The sequence below is a fragment of the Watersipora subatra genome, chromosome 3, assembly GCF_963576615.1.
Source record: "Watersipora subatra chromosome 3, tzWatSuba1.1, whole genome shotgun sequence".
Lineage (NCBI taxonomy): Eukaryota > Metazoa > Bryozoa > Gymnolaemata > Cheilostomatida > Watersiporidae > Watersipora > Watersipora subatra.
In genome coordinates this window covers 73476589-73498321 of record NC_088710.1, presented here as the reverse complement: position 1 = coordinate 73498321, position 21733 = coordinate 73476589, and the positions used below count along the sequence as shown (strand labels likewise).

Below are 21733 nucleotides of genomic sequence, written 5' to 3'. Positions count from 1 at the left end.
TTGAACCCAACAATTCTTGTGACACAATCTGCTGAACTCAACAAGAGGGAGCTGAAACTGACTCGTTATGTTTTGCTGGACCCAGCGGAGCGGGCTTCACACAATGCTACATGAAATACAACTTGCTGAACTCGAAAGGAACTAAACTAAAATGTCTTTATAGGAATCTGCTGGTCTTCCTTTTGAATTATTAGTGTACTATTATTCTATTGACTGTCTTCAAGAAATAAGCAAGCTTCCTCAGTAAATGAATGATTTATTTAAGCTTACAACTCAAAAGTCACTTGAGAGAACAAACGCTAATTTAACATTCTCGACAGTGTTTATGTTACATAAGTGTGTTAATTTAGCTTTGCAGTAAGTGTTCAAATCATCCAATCACCATATTCTGATATGAAATTAAATTACATAACAATGAACATACCGATTAACCAGAGTGGGACCAACAAATAGGCACCATTAAAAAGCGCATGAACAACTGCCTAGAATTAACAATAACGAGTCTAATAAGATACAGTATATTTAATGTGTAAGAAAAAATGGATTGAATTCTTTTAAGAATGTATGAAGAAACACAGGAAAACACTGCTTGCATAAATTTTCAACAGTTACTAACTACTGGAAGAAATACCTCTGATATTCAGGCAGACACACAGGATATCAATCGATTTTTAATAGCTTGCCAGCATGAGTTAATTTAAAATAGATGTACGATGTGTTGCTAACTCACTAAAAACACGGAAGACCTGTTTTTTCACTTTGTTTCCTCAATTAGCAGTTTGAAGGTGGCCGGGTAATGGACCACTAGATAAGATGGTCGATAATGAAGATACGCTGCTGGCTACGCTTTGGCTCTCACAACAAAGTTCTGCCAAAAGAATCAAAAAGGCGGTGCAGCACTACAATGAAGTACTACTAACAACTGAACTACGACAAGAACTGTTGACGACCCACAAAATGATCCCTGACTGCGGGACCCCACACCGTTGCAGTCTATACTCTATAGTTTATAACCCCGAACTACACAGCCAGGACTACAGGGCAGTGAACAATAATCCTTCAGACTACACAACTGCAAAGTACACAACCCTGAACTAAACGACCATGAATTACACGACCCCAGAAGATATGCCCCAGGACTAAATGATGCTAGACTACATGATCCTGAATATATAGCTCCAGAATATGAGTCATAATATGACCCCATGACCGTAATTGATCCCAGATACATATAATGTTGTTAATCACGCTTGCTACATTAGTTTTTTTTTATAGAAACCATGCACTCTTTATACACATTACTTAGAAAATACAGTATGTCTGTATTAAGATGACTAGGAAATTAAAACTTTCCACTTCGTATCACATAATTTATGAAAAAAACACTAACATGCAGACATGTTTAAAAAAGGTATATGTTGAAAGTAAACGTTGACAAAAAGCTTTTGAAACAGACATGTGGATACAAAAGACTATTATGACAGTGGCAAAGAATGATGGTAAAGGTATGAATCTATATGAGCAACGTATAATAGGAGTATGATTGCGGGGTATATGTATACGTAGGTTACAAACCAAGTCATTATATGTAAATACAAAAAAGTCAGCAAGGGCAAATTGATTAATTAAAGCAGAGGGCTAATTGATCATTTGATTCTGCTGGTGTAAAACGATTAACACCATATCATATAACAAATTGCATTCTTCTGTAAAATAAAACAGATAATAAATGACTGTGTATTATACAACTGCAAATTGAGTACTGTACAAGCCTAATAGGTAATTCATGCACTGTACAATAAAAAACTGTCTTGTACAAAACTACATCAATATTGGCATTGTGCATATGAAACATTTTTATACTGTACTCGCTGTACAGTATAACAATATGAAACATTTTTATACTGTACAGCAATAATGTTTGTCACTGAATTAGCAACTCAGTTGCAAACTCGTAAAATGGCTACTGCAGAAAATTCAGGAAAAATATACCCTTTGGCATTAAGTGAGGAGATATGTGAAACTGCCTAATCGAGTACAAAACTATATTGCAAAATCCCAAAGTAGTACTCGTTTGTCATATGAGCCTGAAACAATTTTGGTGTCGCTGAACTGCAAGCATGTTATCCCTCCTCCGTGAGAGCGAAGTGTTACAAGCCTTTTACCCGTTTCCAGGCTCCATACCTTTATGGTCTTATCATCTGAACCACTTACAAGCCTTCGACCATCAGCCTGTATACACCTGAAGACAAATGTAATGTGTTGATCATTTGATCTCCACAAATGAATACATGAAAGGTGAATGGAAGGTTGATACAGAGTGTGAGTCAGATAATATGATTGATCTTCACAAATGAATACATGAAAGGTGAATGGAAGGTTGATACAGAGTGTGAGTCAGATAATATGATTGATCTTCACAAATGAATACATGAAAGGTGAATGGAAGGTTGATACAGAGTGTGAGTCAGATAATATGATTGAATATGAGAAGTGATGAGAAAAAAGAAGCTAGAATCATCATACAATGAGAAAAAGGGTGCAAGTTGCACCTGAAGTGTAATTGGTGGGTCTTTGAAAAACCATTCAAGCAAACTTTAAATGAAAGCTACACATCACTGATGTACATGTAGAATGAAAACTTAATATATAATTCCAACCTTTACTCATCAAATCAAAAAGTTTGGTTTTTAGGATATAGTCAGCTCTCAATATCATTGAGAGTCAACTCAACGACAACATCAGCATTATTTAACAATCCGCAGTATTAGCTATAATTTTGGATTATTCGATGATATGCACTCGTGACGAGATCATGAAGCTGATCGCTAGCATCTATTTATAAATCATCAAAAATTATACATGACTAGAATATAATGTAAATGAACGTGAGAAATTTGACCATTTCTGCTTAAGCAAATTCATCACTGAAAAACAATTACTACCACACTACCTTTTTAGCATCGATGATCGATGATGCCCGTCCTAACACCACCAATGGTCCTAATGACTCGAACCTATGACCTACTGATCATAATCACACATCCTAACCAATGTACCATGGCTGCTCCTTCGGCTGTACTAGTTAAACGATATCCCTCATTTGTTGATATGCCAATTCACTAAAAGTTGCGGCTATCATATCCAATGTCTTGACTGTTCTATTAGGAAAACAGCCATAACGCATCAAATTATTTACACTTATTAAACCACAGATGCTCTGTTACCAAGCAAAAAGCTTCTAGCTCCCTATTGCAAAAAGGCTCAGATCTGTTGTCCGCCACAAATGTCTGCCAACATCAAGGTTTAAGGTTTGTTGCACCTATGGCAAACTAATTTCATGGTACTTTTATTGTAGTATTTAAAAAATGTTCATACCTAACAAATCTGTGAGTTGGTCAGCGTACGTACTTGTGTTTGAATTTGTTGGAAGCACAGCTGAAACTGATGGCTGAAGCACAGCTGAAACTGTGTATATACCTTACAGCATAATAAAGTTAATACTGAAATAACACTACAAATTGTTATGAATGAAATCAGTCTATCAATGCATATCCATGATTCACCAATACAGATCTTAATGACAGGAATTTGGAAAAGACCTTGTCATTTTATATTAGGGGTGGCAAAATATTAATCAAAGACTAGGGAAAAAAGGACGTTGTTCGGGTGATTTCGGGTAATTATATTTAACTTTAAGCATATACTACGACCTCTACCAATCTCAAATCTGGTAAAAATAGGTAATTGGAAATGTTTTATTTTCCATGGATCCTAGTATATCGCTAAAATTGAAGAGGGAAAGAGGGATTATGTGTTTGCTGGTTACGGGTTTCGTTGTTTTGTACTACTAACCAGAAATCAGGTATTATTCGCGATCGAGGCATATAGGCAATAAAAATTTAGACCCAAAAACCTAACAAGGTAACGGGACCGCCCCACGAGAACTATGTTAGCCCTAAAACCCAGGCTAGCACAATCCTAACAGAGCTCGATCATTAAACCCCGCCCATATGATAGCCGTCGCCTATCCTGTGGGGGGTTTATATCATTGCTCAACAGGTTTGGCAGTGATCGACAGGTTTGACATTACTGTGATGAAGAAACTTAAAGCTTAAAATAACTACAATTTTAAAAACCAATTTTTTGACTACAGACATAGTTTTAGTGATCCAGTTCAAAGAATTACACATTTGACAAACAAATGGCTAAAATTATTTGTGAAGAGATAAAAGGAAAGGGTGAAGAGTATTCTGATATGCTGACTTGATCCAGGCTATCTTCTCCAAAAGGTTCAAAATATGATGAAAATAACACCTTAGCTTTACATTTCTAGACAAAAAATAGGTTTTTATCCTACCCACCTGATGATTTGCGTATGTCCTTCCGAAGATATCCAATCAATTGTCCTAATACAAGTTCCGGTCAGATCCCAAAATTTTATCGTCCAATCAAATGAGCCACTAATGATGCGCTTGGAATCAAATTGAAGGGAAGTGACAGCATCGGTGTGACCATTCATGGTGCTTATACACTGGCCATCGTATGTCCAAACCTGTGAATGAGGCAACCGATATAAACAGTGTATCGGAATAGCGATTAGACAAACACTCACCCCTAAAACTGCTGGTCGCACCTTCGTAGCCAGACTACCATTATTTGAACTTGAATAATGTAGCCTTCAGCCAACCGCTAAATAGAAAATGAGATGTTTTCAGTTAGTTGCGCAACACGAGACAGTGACTATATTTTTTTTATTATTGTAGTTTGCGGTGTGTAAATTGCAAAATTGAAATTTTTTTAATGAATCAGTGCCTCATTTAGATACTTCATCTAGTTGCTCATCATGATGAATGATGAAAGCCCTCCATGATGAAAGGAGGGGCTTTTCCTTCTCCTTTTCACCTTTACCTCCTGCCTTTACCTTTGTGCAAAGGCATGGCTGGATATGTGGCTCTGAGCATTACACCACAGTTGTGGAAGGACTGTATAAAAAGGCACCACAGTAATAAGAGAATGGCTCAACTGAACTCACTATAGGAATAAATAAACCTGAAATGCTGTGTTCCAGAAGCAACAACTAGTAAAAGTAGTGATATAATGGAGCAATTTTCCATGTTGAGATGAATCCAGCTGGTATTGTCATTTATTCAGAATCAGATTTACTGTCTCACAACCGAGCCTTAAATGATGCACTGAATGAATGGCTTTATTATTTATACAAAAAGGTTGCCCTGAAAATTTGCTTTAGAGAAACTTAAAAATTCATGTCACGTTTGCTTTGGTACACGAGATGCGATTTGTGTTTGAATTGACGATGTATATTAAACATACATCTATAGGGAACACATATCCGCTATTTCGGTTGCATAATTGCGATACTATAATTACAAACACCTACAGCAAGAGTATGCTATGCCGAGCATAAATATGCTTAGGAAACCCTACATAACCTGAAACCATAAATATAATGAAAGTGAAACAAAAAGGTTCTGGTTGCAGGCAAGGCGTTCCTCCTTCATCCAGAACTGTAGTATTTTACAAAACGTGTGCCACAACTGTAGTATCTTACAAAGAGTGTGTCACAACTGTAGTATCTTACATAGAGTGTGTCACAACTGTAGTATTTTACAAAAGTGTGTCACAACTGTAGTATCTTACAAAGAGTGTGTCCCAGCTGTAGTATCTTACAAAGAGTGTGTCCCAGCTGTAGTATCTTACAAAAGTGTGTCACAACTGTAGTATCTCACAAAGAGTGTGTCACAACTGTAGTATCTTACAAAGAGTGTGTCCTAGCTGTAGTATCTTACAAAGAGTGTGTCACAACTGTAATATCTTACAAAGAGTGTGTTACAGCGCATCTGTCACACGTGTTACCATGTCTTTGTATGTTCTTTGCAACTCAGCATATCTCTATGAATAAATCCTACTTTGTCATTACATGTGTGCGTGTCTGTCTGTCCGTTAGTCTGCGTAAACGCTAGTCATCAAGTTTCCACATTTTTTGGCTGATCTCATGCAAACTTTATACGCTTATGCTCCGTGCACTCCGCAAGATCGCCAAAAATATTTGATTTCAAAACTCTGTTTGGTGCCTGAGAACCAACCTCTCATACACCCATCTGATTGGAAACTCAGCAACGCTCCCTCGCATGCATTAAGGATAATTGCCCTCAATAAACACATTCATAGATTGTTGTGAAAGCAGTCTAGCGATTTGTGTTGAAAATCTCCACTGCAAGCTGATAGAAAATAATAAATATCCCAGACATGCCGGTCTTAACCCCACTCTACTAATAAACCAAGATGTGTGCCTAAATTAGCAGGTATAATCTCCATTATTCCTTAACTCCTGTTCATTTTAGTATTTGTAAAAGTAGGTACTTTTATTATTTGGGATGTCATACAACAGCAATTACCGGTTCATAACTGCTCTATCTATAGCTACAGGTCTGATAGGAATAGTAGCTAACAGCGAGGCTGAATCAGTGCACTACACCTAGTGTAATAGGTGCTACTTGAAAGTTCGTGTGAATTATTGTTTTACGTGAAATTCACGCAGTAAATCCAAAGAGGTAGGGAACTCACCTTAATGCAAGTGTCAGATGAGCCAGATATTATTTTCTCTTCATCAGATTGCACACACAAGACCTTGCCAGAGTGTCCGCTGTATTCAACAAGCATGTGAAGGAAGTTAATCAACAATTATTGCAACCAAACATTGTGCCTCATTACTCAGCAGAAAATTAGCCAAAGTCTTACAATAGAATTCAATCTTTAAATGTTGCAGTAGTAGTACACGTAGTAGTTGATGTCAAGATAACAGAAGCTATCCTTTAAGACTGTAAAAAGCCGCCTAAAGAGTTAGTTAAGACAAACTAAGCCTCTATACAAATATAGGAAATTAATGCGTGGATAAACCATCAGATCAGTGAGCTGCAAAAGATCAACGCAAAATCGAAGAGATCATCAAGCGGACACAAACCTGAGTGTCTGCATACACTGGCCTGTGAGAATATCCCAGACTTTGAGATTGTTGTCATAGGAGCCACTAATAACCCGATCACCATTCACGTCCAGGCAGCGCACAGAATCTGTGTGTCCAACCATTGTAGCCTTACAAGCTATGCTTGACCAACCAGCTTTGCCATCCAGGTCCCACACCTACTTGGAACATTGCAACATTCTTACCAATGAGAAGTAGCGATAGAAGGAAGAACAATTGAAAAACAAGAGAACAGACTGCCACCTGCAAGGAGAACTGCACATCGTCTTTACCTTGAGAGTGGAGTCATTGGAGCCGCTGACGAGACGGCCATCAGAAAGATGAAGGCAGCGAACGGTCTGAGAATGACCAGTTAGGGTCTGAGACAGCATGACTGAGTTGGAGCGTATGTTCCAAACCTGCGTGCAGATTACACTGATTAGTTTAGGCAATGAGATGCTGAGTCCAAGTCAGCCAGCTACGCGGCTCTGCATATAACTAGTCAGACCATTTAGGCAATTTTCTTTAAAGGTTGACTGGCGTAAAGTCAAACTTCACATTACAGTTATTTGGTATCAGAAGATTCACCATGTCTTACTCTGTTGTGTTGTAGGTGCAAAATATATGGGAATGTGATTACAAGCTCTTAAAAGATCAAAAACGAACAGTTAATCGCAGCCACACGAGACCGCCGTAGTTTGGATTCTCTTTCCAAAACGGCTCAAAAGGGACGTAGTTGTTACAAGACGATTTTTGTTTACACTTTAATGCAACCTCATTCGTTGAAATATTAACACAAATATACTTCACGCATTCAATAAAACCATGTCTATTGTTCTTACGCGTCTGTTTTATCGTCATCGTAATGCTGTCACTTTTAGCACTAGTATCTTATAACTTACCGTAAAAAATCGCTTAATTGTTTAACCTTAGCTCGAAGGAATACATATCATTGTCTGATAATCATGACGAGCCTGTTGGTCACCTGTGATTATCGAAAAGTGCTGCAAAAATTATTTGCGAAGTATTGGGTCACATGATCAGACTACGACTTGATTAGATCAAGCCGAAACAAAACCGTAAAGTAGGGAGCATCCATGTTTGATACGGGCTTTCCGGTAAAACCCGAAGTGTTTGTCATAAACTAGTGCTACAATTAGTTTTATATTGAGCACTAGTTGCCAAGTGCTCAATATGCCAAGCACTATTGAGCACTTGGCATTTCAATTCACGGGAGAACATCATGTGACAAGACAATAACCAACTGTAATGGCTACGTCAGAGAAATAAACAGATTCCAATCTATGGCGGCTTTTCGTTTTTGAGCTTTCAGGAGCTTGCAATCACATTTCCACATATTTAGCACCTACAACAGGGTAAGACATGGTGAATCTTTTGACACCAAATAACTGTAATGTGAATTTTGTTGCAAGTCAACTTTTAAATAAATACAGGCTTCTTTCTCAAATCATCCCTTAAGGACCAACTTACGCAAAATCTTCAGTAGATTTTATCAGAAAGTATCGGCATTTTTTTATCACTTGTGATTGTTGGTGTTTGAAGCGATCTGACTCCCATAATGTTGGTGTTTGAAGCGATCTGACTCCCATAATGTTGGTGTTTGAAGCGATCTGACTCCCATAATGTTGGTGTTTGAAGCGATCTGACTCCCATAATGTTGGTGTTTGAAGCGATCTGACTCCCATAATGTTGGTGTTTGAAGCGATCTGACTCCCATAATGATGGTGTTTGAAGCGATCTGACTCCCATAATGTTGGTGTTTGAAGCGATCTGACTCCCATAATGTTGGTGTTTGAAGCGATCTGACTCCCATAATGTTGGTGTTTGAAGCGATCTGACTCCCATAATGTTGGTGTTTGAAGCGATCTGACTCCCATAATGTTGGTGTTTGAAGCGATCTGACTCCCATAATGATGGTGTTTGAAGCGATCTGACTCCCATAATGTTGGTGTTTGAAGCGATCTGACTCCCATAATGTTGGTGTTTGAAGCGATCTGACTCCCATAATGTTGGTGTTTGAAGCGATCTGACTCCCATAATGATGGTGTTTGAAGCGATCTGACTCCCATAATGTTGGTGTTTGAAGCGATCTGACTCCCATAATGTTGGTGTTTGAAGCGATCTGACTCCCATAATGTTGGTGTTTGAAGCGATCTGACTCCCATAATGATGGTGTTTGAAGCGATCTCACTCCCATAATGTTGGTGTTTGAAGCGATCTGACTCCCATAATGTTGGTGTTTGAAGCGATCTGACTCCCATAATGTTGGTGTTTGAAGCGATCTGACTCCCATAATGTTGGTGTTTGAAGCGATCTGACTCCCATAATGTTGGTGTTTGAAGCGATCTCACTCCCATAATGTTGGTGTTTGAAGCGATCTGACTCCCATAATGTTGGTGTTTGAAGCGATCTCACTCCCATAATGTTGGTGTTTGAAGCGATCTCACTCCCATAATGTTGGTGTTTGAAGCGATCTGACTCCCATAATGTTGGTGTTTGAAGCGATCTGACTCCCATAATGATGGTGTTTGAAGCGATCTGACTCCCATAATGTTGGTGTTTGAAGCGATCTGACTCCCATAATGTTGGTGTTTGAAGCGATCTGACTCCCATAATGTTGGTGTTTGAAGCGATCTGACTCCCATAATGTTGGTGTTTGAAGCGATCTGACTCCCATAATGTTGGTGTTTGAAGCGATCTCACTCCCATAATGTTGGTGTTTGAAGCGATCTGACTCCCATAATGTTGGTGTTTGAAGCGATCTCACTCCCATAATGTTGGTGTTTGAAGCGATCTGACTCCCATAATGTTGGTGTTTGAAGCGATCTCACTCCCATAATGTTGGTGTTTGAAGCGATCTCACTCCCATAATGTTGGTGTTTGAAGCGATCTGACTCCCATAATGTTGGTGTTTGAAGCGATCTGACTCCCATAATGATGGTGTTTGAAGCGATCTGACTCCCATAATGTTGGTGTTTGAAGCGATCTGACTCCCATAATGTTGGTGTTTGAAGCGATCTGACTCCCATAATGTTGGTGTTTGAAGCGATCTGACTCCCATAATGTTGGTGTTTGAAGCGATCTGACTCCCATAATGTTGGTGTTTGAAGCGATCTCACTCCCATAATGTTGGTGTTTGAAGCGATCTGACTCCCATAATGTTGGTGTTTGAAGCGATCTCACTCCCATAATGTTGGTGTTTGAAGCGATCTCACTCCCATAATGTTGGTGTTTGAAGCGATCTGACTCCCATAATGTTGGTGTTTGAAGCGATCTGACTCCCATAATGATGGTGTTTGAAGCGATCTGACTCCCATAATGTTGGTGTTTGAAGCGATCTGACTCCCATAATGTTGGTGTTTGAAGCGATCTGACTCCCATAATGTTGGTGTTTGAAGCGATCTGACTCCCATAATGTTGGTGTTTGAAGCGATCTGACTCCCATAATGTTGGTGTTTGAAGCGATCTGACTCCCATAATGTTGGTGTTTGAAGCGATCTGACTCCCATAATGTTGGTGTTTGAAGCGATCTGACTCCCATAATGATGGTGTTTGAAGCGATCTGACTCCCATAATGTTGGTGTTTGAAGCGATCTGACTCCCATAATGATGGTGTTTGAAGCGATCTGACTCCCATAATGTTGGTGTTTGAAGCGATCTGACTCCCATAATGTTGGTGTTTGAAGCGATCTGACTCCCATAATGTTGGTGTTTGAAGCGATCTGACTCCCATAATGTTGGTGTTTGAAGCGATCTGACTCCCATAATGTTGGTGTTTGAAGCGATCTGACTCCCATAATGTTGGTGTTTGAAGCGATCTGACTCCCATAATGTTGGTGTTTGAAGCGATCTGACTCCCATAATGTTGGTGTTTGAAGCGATCTGACTCCCATATTGTTGGTGTTTGAAGCGATCTGACTCCCATAATGTTGGTGTTTGAAGCGATCTGACTCCCATAATGTTGGTGTTTGAAGCGATCTGACTCCCATATTGTTTTAAGATTGAAATAAACAAAATTTGATGGCAATTAAAACGCTCAGACGAAGCGAAAGTACCTCTATCATATCTTTAGTTACAGAGAAACTTGTAGAAGAAAGACGCGTAACGCTGCAACTTGAGCCCAATACCTCATATCAACTACAGAAACTAGTGACATCATTTGGTATGTACTTTTCTTCTTAGTGTTTTAACCGTGATCGAGTGTCAAACATCCTCTCAAACATACACAACAACTGCAAGTGATAGAAAAATTTGACACTTTCTGATAAAATTTACTAAAAATTTGTTTAAGTTCATCCTTAAACAATCGCATTTATGGAAATTGTAGGAATTGGGGGTGTGCATCCACCCGCTAAGGGTGTGCACCCACCCGCTAAGGGTGTGCACCCGCCCGCTAAGGTATGCACCCACCCGCTTAGGGTGTGCACCCAACCACTAAGGTATGCACCCACCCGCTAAGGGTGTGCACCCACCCGCTAAGGGTGTAGCTTAAATAATCACAATGACATCACAGCATACTAAACTTAATAGTTGACACAAAAGGGGTTTTAGTGAAACAAAACAGACGCTGCTGCCAGCCAAATCTATAGTGTCATATGTATGTGATATAAACTGTACTTACTTTGATAGTGGTGTCCCACGACCCAGACACGATTCTCTTGTCATCAAACTGGACACAAGAAATGCACTCCGTGTGACCTTCGAATACTTTTATAAAACAACGACCTCGTCGCCAATTACTTGATATATGATATTGCTCAGCAAAGACTTTTTTCCACTAAAATAAAAAGAAAACAGAATATCATTACTACAGATGCAATGCATAGAACAGTAGAATATCATTACTACAGACGCAATGCATAGAACAGTAGCATATCATTACTACAGATGCAATCCATAGAACAGTAGAATATCATTACTACAGACGCAATGCATAGAACAGTAGCATATCATTACTACAGATGCAATCCATAGAACAGTAGAATATCATTACTACAGATGCAATCCATAGAACAGTAGAATAACATTACTACAGATGCAATCCATAGAACAGCAGAATATCATTACTACAGACGCAATCCATAGAACAGTAGAATATCATTACTACAGATGCAATCCATAGAACAGTAGAATATCATTACTACAGATACAATGCATAGAACAGTAGAATATCATTACTACAGACGCAATGCATAGAACAGTAGAATATCATTACTACAGATGCAATGCATAGAACAGCAGAATATCATTACTACAGATGCAATCCATAGAACAGTAGAATATCATTACTACAGACGCAATGCATAGAACAGTAGAATATCATTACTACAGACGCAATGCATAGAACAGTAGAATATCATTACTACAGACGCAATGCATAGAACAGTAGCATATCATTACTACAGATGCAATCCATAGAACAGTAGAATATCATTACTACAGACGCAATGCATAGAACAGTAGCATATCATTACTACAGATGCAATCCATAGAACAGTAGAATATCATTACTACAGATGCAATCCATAGAACAGTAGAATAACATTACTACAGATGCAATCCATAGAACAGCAGAATATCATTACTACAGACGCAATCCATAGAACAGTAGAATATCATTACTACAGATGCAATCCATAGAACAGTAGAATATCATTACTACAGATGCAATGCATAGAACAGTAGAATATCATTACTACAGACGCAATGCATAGAACAGTAGAATATCATTACTACAGACGCAATGCATAGAACAGTAGAATATCATTACTACAGACGCAATGCATAGAACAGTAGAATATCATTACTACAGATGCAATCCATAGAACAGTAGAATATCATTACTACAGACGCAATGCATAGAACAGTAGAATATCATTACTACAGATGCAATCCATAGAACAGTAGAATATCATTACTACAGATGCAATGCATAGAACAGTAGAATATCATTACTACAGATGCAATGCATAGAACAGTAGCAAACTCAAGGAAATCTTAAACAAAATGTGAGTGTAAAAGAAATACAGTGAAACTTGCTATAGAATTTACAGAGCTATTCATTAACCTGATTATCTAGAGTTAATTACATTTATGCAATAAATGTATAGAAGGAAACTATTATGCTATGTATGATGTCAGCATCGCCAGCTATATCAGACTAAATAGCTGTAGTGCACAATAGCCTGACAGCAATTGGAGCAGGTACTATAAGACATTATATTGTATTTATAAGTTATATAAAGTATACATCATAAACCTACTAGAACATAGAACACACATACCTACTGTGTTCTACTAAAATTCAACAATAGCCATTTGAGACTACATACCGTAAAACCTCTACTTAAATGCCACTTCGATTTGAACTCCACTCCTATTTGAACTCCACTTCTATTTGACCACCACTATTTGACATTCTTGATCTTAATGTAGCCATAATAGCAAGTGATCAGTAAAGAAGTGGCCATAAAAATGTGCCAATAATGACTCGATTACATCAATAACAATTAATACTAAATCAATAAAAATTGAGTCGCTAGTTTTTTCTGTTCATATCTAAGTCTGCTTTTCAACTCCAAGTCTTTAGGTTTTCCGTTAAACACTTTGATTGCAACAAATTAGTAACTGTAGAAATAATAGTGGAAAAGATTAGTAACTGTATCAGGCTAATAGTAGTTCCTTGTTTAACGCGGTCTTGATACTTCGATGTATGTGAAAAACGTTTTAGCAATTAGATGACTTGTGCTAAGCACGGGTCCGGCTAAAACTTTATCAATATTTTTGCGAAAAGTTTTTCAAATAGCAGCGCGTAAAAGTTTTGCTCTGCTAAAAAACTGTTTAGAGGCTAATACCGACTAGTTTGGCTGTGCAAAGGAAGAGTTCAAGTCAGCAGACACTGTAGGAGGTATTGAACAGCTAGAAGATGATGAAATGGCTCCATACAGAAGCAACAATCAGAACGCAACCGGCCGAGCAAACAATGCAAATATTTTTGTTTCAAAAATGTTAATTTTTGCTTCTGCGTGTATTATAATTAGGGTTTATTTATGTCACTTGCTCTTGAATATATATTTGTAGAAGTTGATAGATTATTATTATTCAACTTATAAAATTGCAGATTTATAGCGTACTCGTCTAATGCGCGACGTTGCACAGGTATTAAAAACAGCTTATACACAGTGGCAGGTAATGTAGTTGCCTGCCACTTGCCATTAGCCTGGCACATTGCCAACGACCAATTTGCGTACACTGCATCTGCGCACACGCAGAGTGCTATACGCATTTCAACTGACATAACGACTCATATCGTCTAATGAATCCATTGCATCCCACGTAGCTTAATTGGTTAGGTTATTGCCTGGTGAATGAGAGATTTCGAGATCAAATCCAGCATGAAGCGGATCTTTCATTCCTAAATTTTAATAGCTATAGATGAACACATCAAACAACAAACTTTGAGATTTATATATACAGAAGATTATTTGGTAGCATGATTGCAGTATTCTGAACTCAGCTTACAATGGATCAACGCTCTTAACTCGTTGTATTGCACATAAAAGCCAGTATTGGTTGCAAACTGTAGCAAACCATATTGATGAGCGCAGTTTTATGCAACCTAGTTAAATATTGTTATAAAATAAGAATATGCCTTCAAATTTAAAACGAAATGCAAAACTTTAAAGCTCCAACAAATTGCAACGCAGGGTATAAGATCGTCATAGGTTGATTGCAAGCAATAGATATCAACTGGTAGAGACATGTATCAGCTTCCTCGTTTAGATAATTCATTTAGATGTTTATGACAAGTTTGAGGTGAGTTAGCAACTTTTTTGCATCAAAAAGGATTAATGTCGCACCGCCAGAAGGAGTACAAATTCTAGGCGATGTTCAATTCGCCCGTGAAAGGGTTAAATTTATCTTATCAAAATTCTGACGAGGTGTTTGAAAAATACAACGCCACCCTTTATTCAAATGCCACCTCTAAGAAAGCGCCACTCTAAGGGAAGGGTTGAAAAATTGAGCGTCATGGCATTCAAATAAAGGTTTTACAGTGGGGTGTACTGTGAGTTATCACATGTGTTGTACACACTTGGTATATGCAATCATGCATTGTACACACTTGGTATATACAGTCATGCATTGTACACACTTGGTATATACAGTCATGCATTGTACACACTTGGTATATACAGTCTTGCATTGTACACACTTGGTATATACAGTCATGCATTGTACACACTTGGTATATGCAGTCATGCATTGACTTTGTAACATACGACATAAAAGTTGAGCAAATATTTGTCTTGATACAGCAAAGATTTAGTAAAAATTATAAAAGGTAGAAATAATCAAAATACATAGTAAGTTAATTTATGTTTTATCGACTATGAGTTTATAAGTTAGAGCTGGCTACTCTGCATATTTCTGCCACTCACTCTACTACCAAACATGCATATTGCTAAAGAGAAATAAAAACTTTTTACTGAATGTTATTAATTTAGTCTTCCGTAGTTTTGGTTTCCAAATTTTTACATAGATTTCTATAATGCTTCGTTTTAATGTTACTTGAAGTGTTTATTGCTGCTTGAGCTCTAAAATCTATTCTTCTAAGAATATTTGCTCAAATATACGGCAGTTATGACATAGGAGTAACATACACAGATCCCTATTCATAGCATACATTCCTATACACTAAATGAGCATAATAAATACCTCTACACATTTGCTGTCGCTAGACGTATGCTTGGCAATAAGATCATTAAGCAGCGATGGACTGAGGGTATAGCACTTCCTGTGGCTAAGAGACTTCCAAAGTTGTCTGTCATGAGAGATCTCATACCAGCTCCAGCAGCAGCGTGAAGCCTGACAGAGGCTGACTAGATGAGAATTATGGGATAAAACAGTGCAACGGTGCGACTGCTTGAATTCAACAATAATAAGCAGTATTGCGTTAGAATGAGCTATGCTGACGTAGCATACGTGGTCGAAGGAATCTTCTGGCAGCGACCTCGCCACGCAAATAATTGTATTACTTAGTACATACAAACAGCCCAGACCCTTACAATCAGCAAAATACCTAACATAAATGATGAAAATTTGAGGAAAAACGCTTTCAGATTATTATTAACGAGAAACAAGCACCACTTCAATCGTTCAATCCTTACACCATGTTGCTATGCGCGTTACTTTATCATCGCCCGAGCTACTATAACTATCACTTCTCATTGTATTCAAAGTCTTCAGCGTTTACGTCACTAGTGCATCTTAGCTATTATCATATTGATCAGTCAAAGGATCATTGAGCCCCATTGATCATTTAAAAAATTTCTAGATTTCCGTTTAGAACGTCAAGTTGCACACTAACTTGTTTCTCCTCAATCCATTTTAGTAGTCATCGCATTGTTGTAATTCTTCAGCTTATGGCACAACGCAATGCACCCTCAGATAATCGTTTCACACCGTAGCTCACAGAAAAATACATTGTCAACAATATTTAAGACTTAAACCATAACTGTCACGAACAACTTTTATCGTATTTACTAGGTAAATCAGACACGCTGATTCCGATTTTGTACTCAAAATAAAGAGTAGTCCACTAACTTTCAGAGTAATGAAGGCTTTTTTACAGCGGTTTAATATCGGTCTTGAAAACAACACGATCGGCATGACAAGCTCCGCCCATAAATACGTGACGTAACCTAGCTTTTTAGGAACAGAAGTTACGTAGGAATGTTTAGACCGATTTAGAATAATAGAGATGGGTGTTTTAAAATCCATTAATATCTAAATTCAGCCTTAAAAATAATATCAGTCTTTTCTGAAAGGTAGATAAGCTATTTAGCATTGCATATTTAAAAAAGCGCGATAACAACGCTAGCTTGTGATAAAACCGCGCTTTTTGAGCTCATTTTTCTCGGCGTTCAGCCCATTCAAACATCATGTAACAACCTACGAGCAATTTTAAATAGTTTATATACCTATCATAAAAAACTGAAATTATTTTACAGGCTGGATTTAGATAATAATGGGTTTTAAGACACCCATCTCTATTATTCTAAATCGGACTAAACATTCCTAACTTCCGTTCCTGAAAAAGCTAGGTTTCGTCACATATTTATGGGCGGAGCTTGTAATGCTGAGTGTGTTGTTTTCGAAACGGACATTGAAATGCTTTAAAAAAGCCTAAATGACTTTGAAGGTTAGTGAACTAATCTTTATTTTGAGTACAAAATCGGAATCAGCGTGTCTGATTTACCTAATAAATACGATAAAAGGTGTTTGTGACAGTTATGGTTTAATATCAGTGATATCCTTTACCTGTGATATTAAGCAACAGCTTTATTAATTTCTTTCAAAAGCGGCATAAGTTTCGTTTGCCCATGGAAAAAGTAAGACATTTATGTCAATTCTCAGGAAAAGGATTCACTGACTAACATATGACTAAAGCTTGGTAAAAACACTATAAGACAAATGATTTAAAATGATCAAGTCGAAAGATAAAAAGTTCGCAATGCCACTCCATTTATTACTGACACGAGAGGAACCTTAGTATTCTACCTGGATCAAGAAGAGCAATCTTAGTATTCTACCTGGGTCAAGGAGAGAAACCTTAGTATTCTACCTGGGTCAAGGTATATTCTACCTGGGTCAAGGAGAGCAACCTTAGTATTCTACCTGGGTCAAGGTATATTCTACCTGGGTCAAGGTATATTCTACCTGGGTCAAGGTATATTCTACCTGAGTCAAGGTACATTCTACCTGGGTCAAGGTATATTCTATCAGAGTAAAGGTATAGTCTACCTGGGTCAAGGTATGAGAATATCTTGGAAGCGATTGGTTGGGGAAGCCAAGACATCCAATCCATGCAGTTAGGAGGACATTTTAAATGAAGGTTTCCTTCCAACCTAATAGAAAGCAGATGCATCTGGGGGAGGTTACACATCTCCTGCAACGGAACACAATACGAGGCATTCTGGCGTGATGCATTTAATAGATAAATGGTGTGTTGGCAAGATACACATTTATAAAAACAGAAATTAGAAGCATTTTTTTCCCAAAATGCCAGGAAAGCCACCAGTACAGCAGTATTAATGATCAGGTGCTGCTCGTAGCACCATGAATATCCATCCTTTTGTAAGACAGGAACCTCAAGCATTTGATTGCCTTAACCTCTGGGCTAAAGCTAGAATCTACAGAATGCTTCTGAGAAATGTCTTGATTCAAACAAACAACCAGATGAGACTATTTATTTCGATGGTATTACGGTAGTACATAGAATACATAAGGCAATGTATTATGTGTATATTATTTGTAGTTTGTTATGTGCATCATTGGCAGAGTCAACGCTGAATATTGAGTGTTTGGAACAATACACAGGAGAGTATTCAAAAACTCGCAGGAATGTAGAAAATAGTAATTAGCACCTACCAGAAGGTCATTGAGCATTAAATTCTTCTGAACTTCGCTGAACACACTAAACCATTCTCGGATACGCTACAAGGGAAGACAACTTATAGTTGCAATACATCTAAAAAATGAATGGTTGCACTAACCGTTGCTCAAGTCACAAAAAAGCGATGGCAATAGTACACTCTGGAATATTGTAAGCGCACAATTATAGATTTAAGAAAGGGTCTTGAAAAGTTAACCTTGTATAATATAATGGCTACATCAATCATTAGTAAAATCACAACCTATTGGCTGAGTGCATTCTATGTAAACATTACACCCAGAGTGTTTTCAGCACCGATTCAAATAAGAAGAACTTTCTCCTAGTCCACAAGACTTATGATACATCCTGCAAGCTTATCGTATTGTGTGTAGCTGATTAGCTAGCAAACAGAACTCATTAGATGGATATGAATTTGGTGAGTGCACCAAGGTTGCCAGTAAAACAAACCTTTGATAACCAAATGACAGGCGTGCTCTACATTCCTGAGAAAAGAAACACTAAGTCAAAACCAACTATTAAAAACAGAATACATCATGGATTAATCCTCAAAAGCAGATAGCTGGCACAGCCAACATACATTTCGCTGTGATCTGAACTGCTGTGGAGGGACAAGCGATTTCTTGTTGCTATCGAAGCTCAAACTCCAGCTTTTACCTAAGCTAGCGGTGCGGCGTGGGATCCGTTCCTCCCTAGCGGACTCCAATGAATAGCCTCTAGTAACACAATTCTCCTGAGAGTGTTCACTCGAGTCTCTGCATCGAAATTGACTAGGGATACAGGAGGAGTGAGAGGAGCAATAGACTACTTCAAGCTAGATAAAGAAAGACTAATACATTTCCACATGAAAGTGCGCAAGGTCTCCATTAAGGTCTCCATTAAGGTCTCCATTAAGCCGACAGTGGGACTCATCTGAAGGCTGAGAATGTTGAAGCATCAGCTATTGAATATTACATGAAGGAAAGATAAGTAAGTTATGATCAGCCAGCCCAGAGCCGACTATTCCATACAGTGTAAACTACCAGTAAACAGGGTCAGGTGTCAACTACCAGTAAACAGGGTCAGGTGTCAACTACCAGTAAACAGGGTCAGGTGTAAACTACCAGTAAACAGGGTCAGGTATAAACTACCAGTAAACAGGGTCAGGTGTCAACTACCAGTAAACAGGGTCAGGTGTAAACTACCAGTAAACAGGGTCAGGTATAAACTACCAGTAAACAGGGTCAGGTGTCAACTACCAGTAAACAGGGTCAGGTGTAAACTACCAGTAAACAGGGTCAGGTATAAACTACCAGTAAACAGGGTCAGGTGTCAACTACCAGTAAACAGGGTCAGGTGTAAACTACCAGTAAACAGGGTCAGGTATAAACTACCAGTAAACAGGGTCAGGTATAAACTACCAGTAAACAGGGTCAGGTATAAACTACCATAAACAGGGTCAGGTATAAACTACCAGTAAACAGGGTCAGGTATAAACTACCAGTAAACAGGGTCAGGTATAAACTACCAGTAAACAGGGTCAGGTATAAACTACCAGTAAACATGGTCAGGTATAAACTACCAGTAAACAGGGTCAGGTATAAACTACCAGTAAACAGAGTCAACTATAAACTAACAATCAACTGGGTCAGAGCACACATTTATGAGTTGTCTAACTCACCGAGTGTTAACAAATGAAAAGCCATAGCATAACAAGATTACAGCAAAGAACCACCGAGCTTAGTTGGTGTTGAAGTTTTAGATAGGGCATATTGTTAGAAAATCTAATCATTTTACAATAAGAAATGAGACACAAAGCTAGACAATGCTGTGATAGTACCTTTTGAATGGTCGCTGTTTAATTCCTTTCAGGGTAATATCATGGCTGCTTTCAAAAATTCTCCTTGCTTCACTTGGCTTAATATTAGCATGGCTGAAGCTCTCATTTACCTTACCATCTGCCATGCCTGAAAGCTTTGGCTAGACTTTGTTCTGTACATAGGCGAATCATTCAAACTGCAAACAACAAGATAGTTTCTACCTTGTCTGGCACAAGAATGATTGCAAAAGAACAAAAGCATCATTGGATGTATTCCTAAGTAGATAATGAGTGTTTATTTTTGTAAAAATGGAACACTAGAAACGGAATTGACTGTTGTTATTTTGACGAGGGAAGTAATGTTACTTAATTATAATGTTAGCTCCATTTCCCTAGCTGAACTGTGAAAAAATAAGAAAGCAATCAATAATAAAAATAGATTAGGCAGCAGATAAATGGTGTAGACTAGTTGAGATTACTAAGACTTATGAAATTCATCTCATGAGTCAATCAGAGGACGAGAGGCAATCAAAGTCTAAAAATTCATGCGATTATGAGTCCTGAGATTATGAGTGCTGAAAAATATTCTAGACTGACCTCTTTTGTAAACATGACAAATGATTAATGCTAATTATTTGAAATTCAAACCATTTGCATAATTTCACTTCAAAACTATTCTAAAATTTCATTAGACCGTGGCTAGCCAGTGACTTTATTTACTAGATGCCTTAATGATTTGAAACAGAATCAAAATAAGGTTTAAAATCATTTGGGATTTGTCAGCTACAACTATGCTAACTACTTCGCCATCTTACTTTACCATTTGAGTTATATTTCTGAGATAGTTTTAGTTTTAAAAATAGCTGTTTAAAGCAGTTTAAAAAATTTTGTCTGTCTTCAAAGCGTGAAGTTTTCGGGTTAATATTTTATTGCTCGGCTTGCAGTTATGTCATTGGGCAACAACCTACGGGTTTGGTCATTGTTGTATTATGGGATTTGTGGGACTCAGGCTATATTGGGGTCTGAGCTCAAAGCAGTTGCAGGTGGTAGTGGCAATTACGGTGAGTGAATAAAGTTGATGGATAAAGCTGGTGGGTAAAGCTAGTGAATAAAGCTTGTGGATTAGGTTGTATTAGGCAGTATTGGGTAGTGTACAAGGAAATGGAATGAAAGACAGATTCTTTTCTTTTTTGCTACAACTCATGGAGTACATTAATTTATACAACATGGTGCAGTGGACAAAGCTTTGATTTTTTCTTGAGATCATTAATGAAAGAGTGCAGGTACTGGTGGTGTTGTAAGTTTAATGATTGATCGTATCTTTTCACAGGTGTGCAGGTGAGGTAGTGTTTTGGAGGCGAGTTGTTGTAGCTGTGAAGTGACAAAGCTGTCAAGTATCGGTGTTGGAGAGATACAGGTAAGAGTTGAAATTTATTATTCTTGAAGTGGGAGAATTTGAGAATTAAAACATAAAAGA

At 37.9% G+C, this 21733-nt stretch overlaps 1 protein-coding gene across 2 annotated transcripts; it reads right to left on the bottom strand.

The window, feature by feature from the left end:
• Positions 1-1723: 1723 nt before the first annotated feature.
• On the bottom strand, positions 1724-20440 carry LOC137390136 (F-box/WD repeat-containing protein 7-like). 2 transcript variants are annotated; one of them, XM_068076406.1, is made up of 11 exons: positions 20278-20440; positions 19039-19213; positions 18437-18502; positions 17810-17954; positions 15722-15885; positions 11628-11783; positions 7279-7404; positions 6986-7164; positions 6589-6667; positions 4365-4555; positions 1724-2242 (listed from the first exon to the last, which is right to left on the bottom strand). In XM_068076406.1, exons 1-11 carry the CDS (start codon positions 20400-20402, stop codon positions 2044-2046), a joined length of 1605 nt encoding a protein of 534 aa, XP_067932507.1. In that variant the 5' UTR covers positions 20403-20440; the 3' UTR covers positions 1724-2043. The 2 variants fall into 2 exon arrangements, with proteins under 2 accessions (XP_067932507.1, XP_067932508.1); XM_068076407.1 differs by lacking the exon at positions 20278-20440 and having other exon boundaries at positions 19116-19181.
• Positions 20441-21733: the final 1293 nt, after the last annotated feature.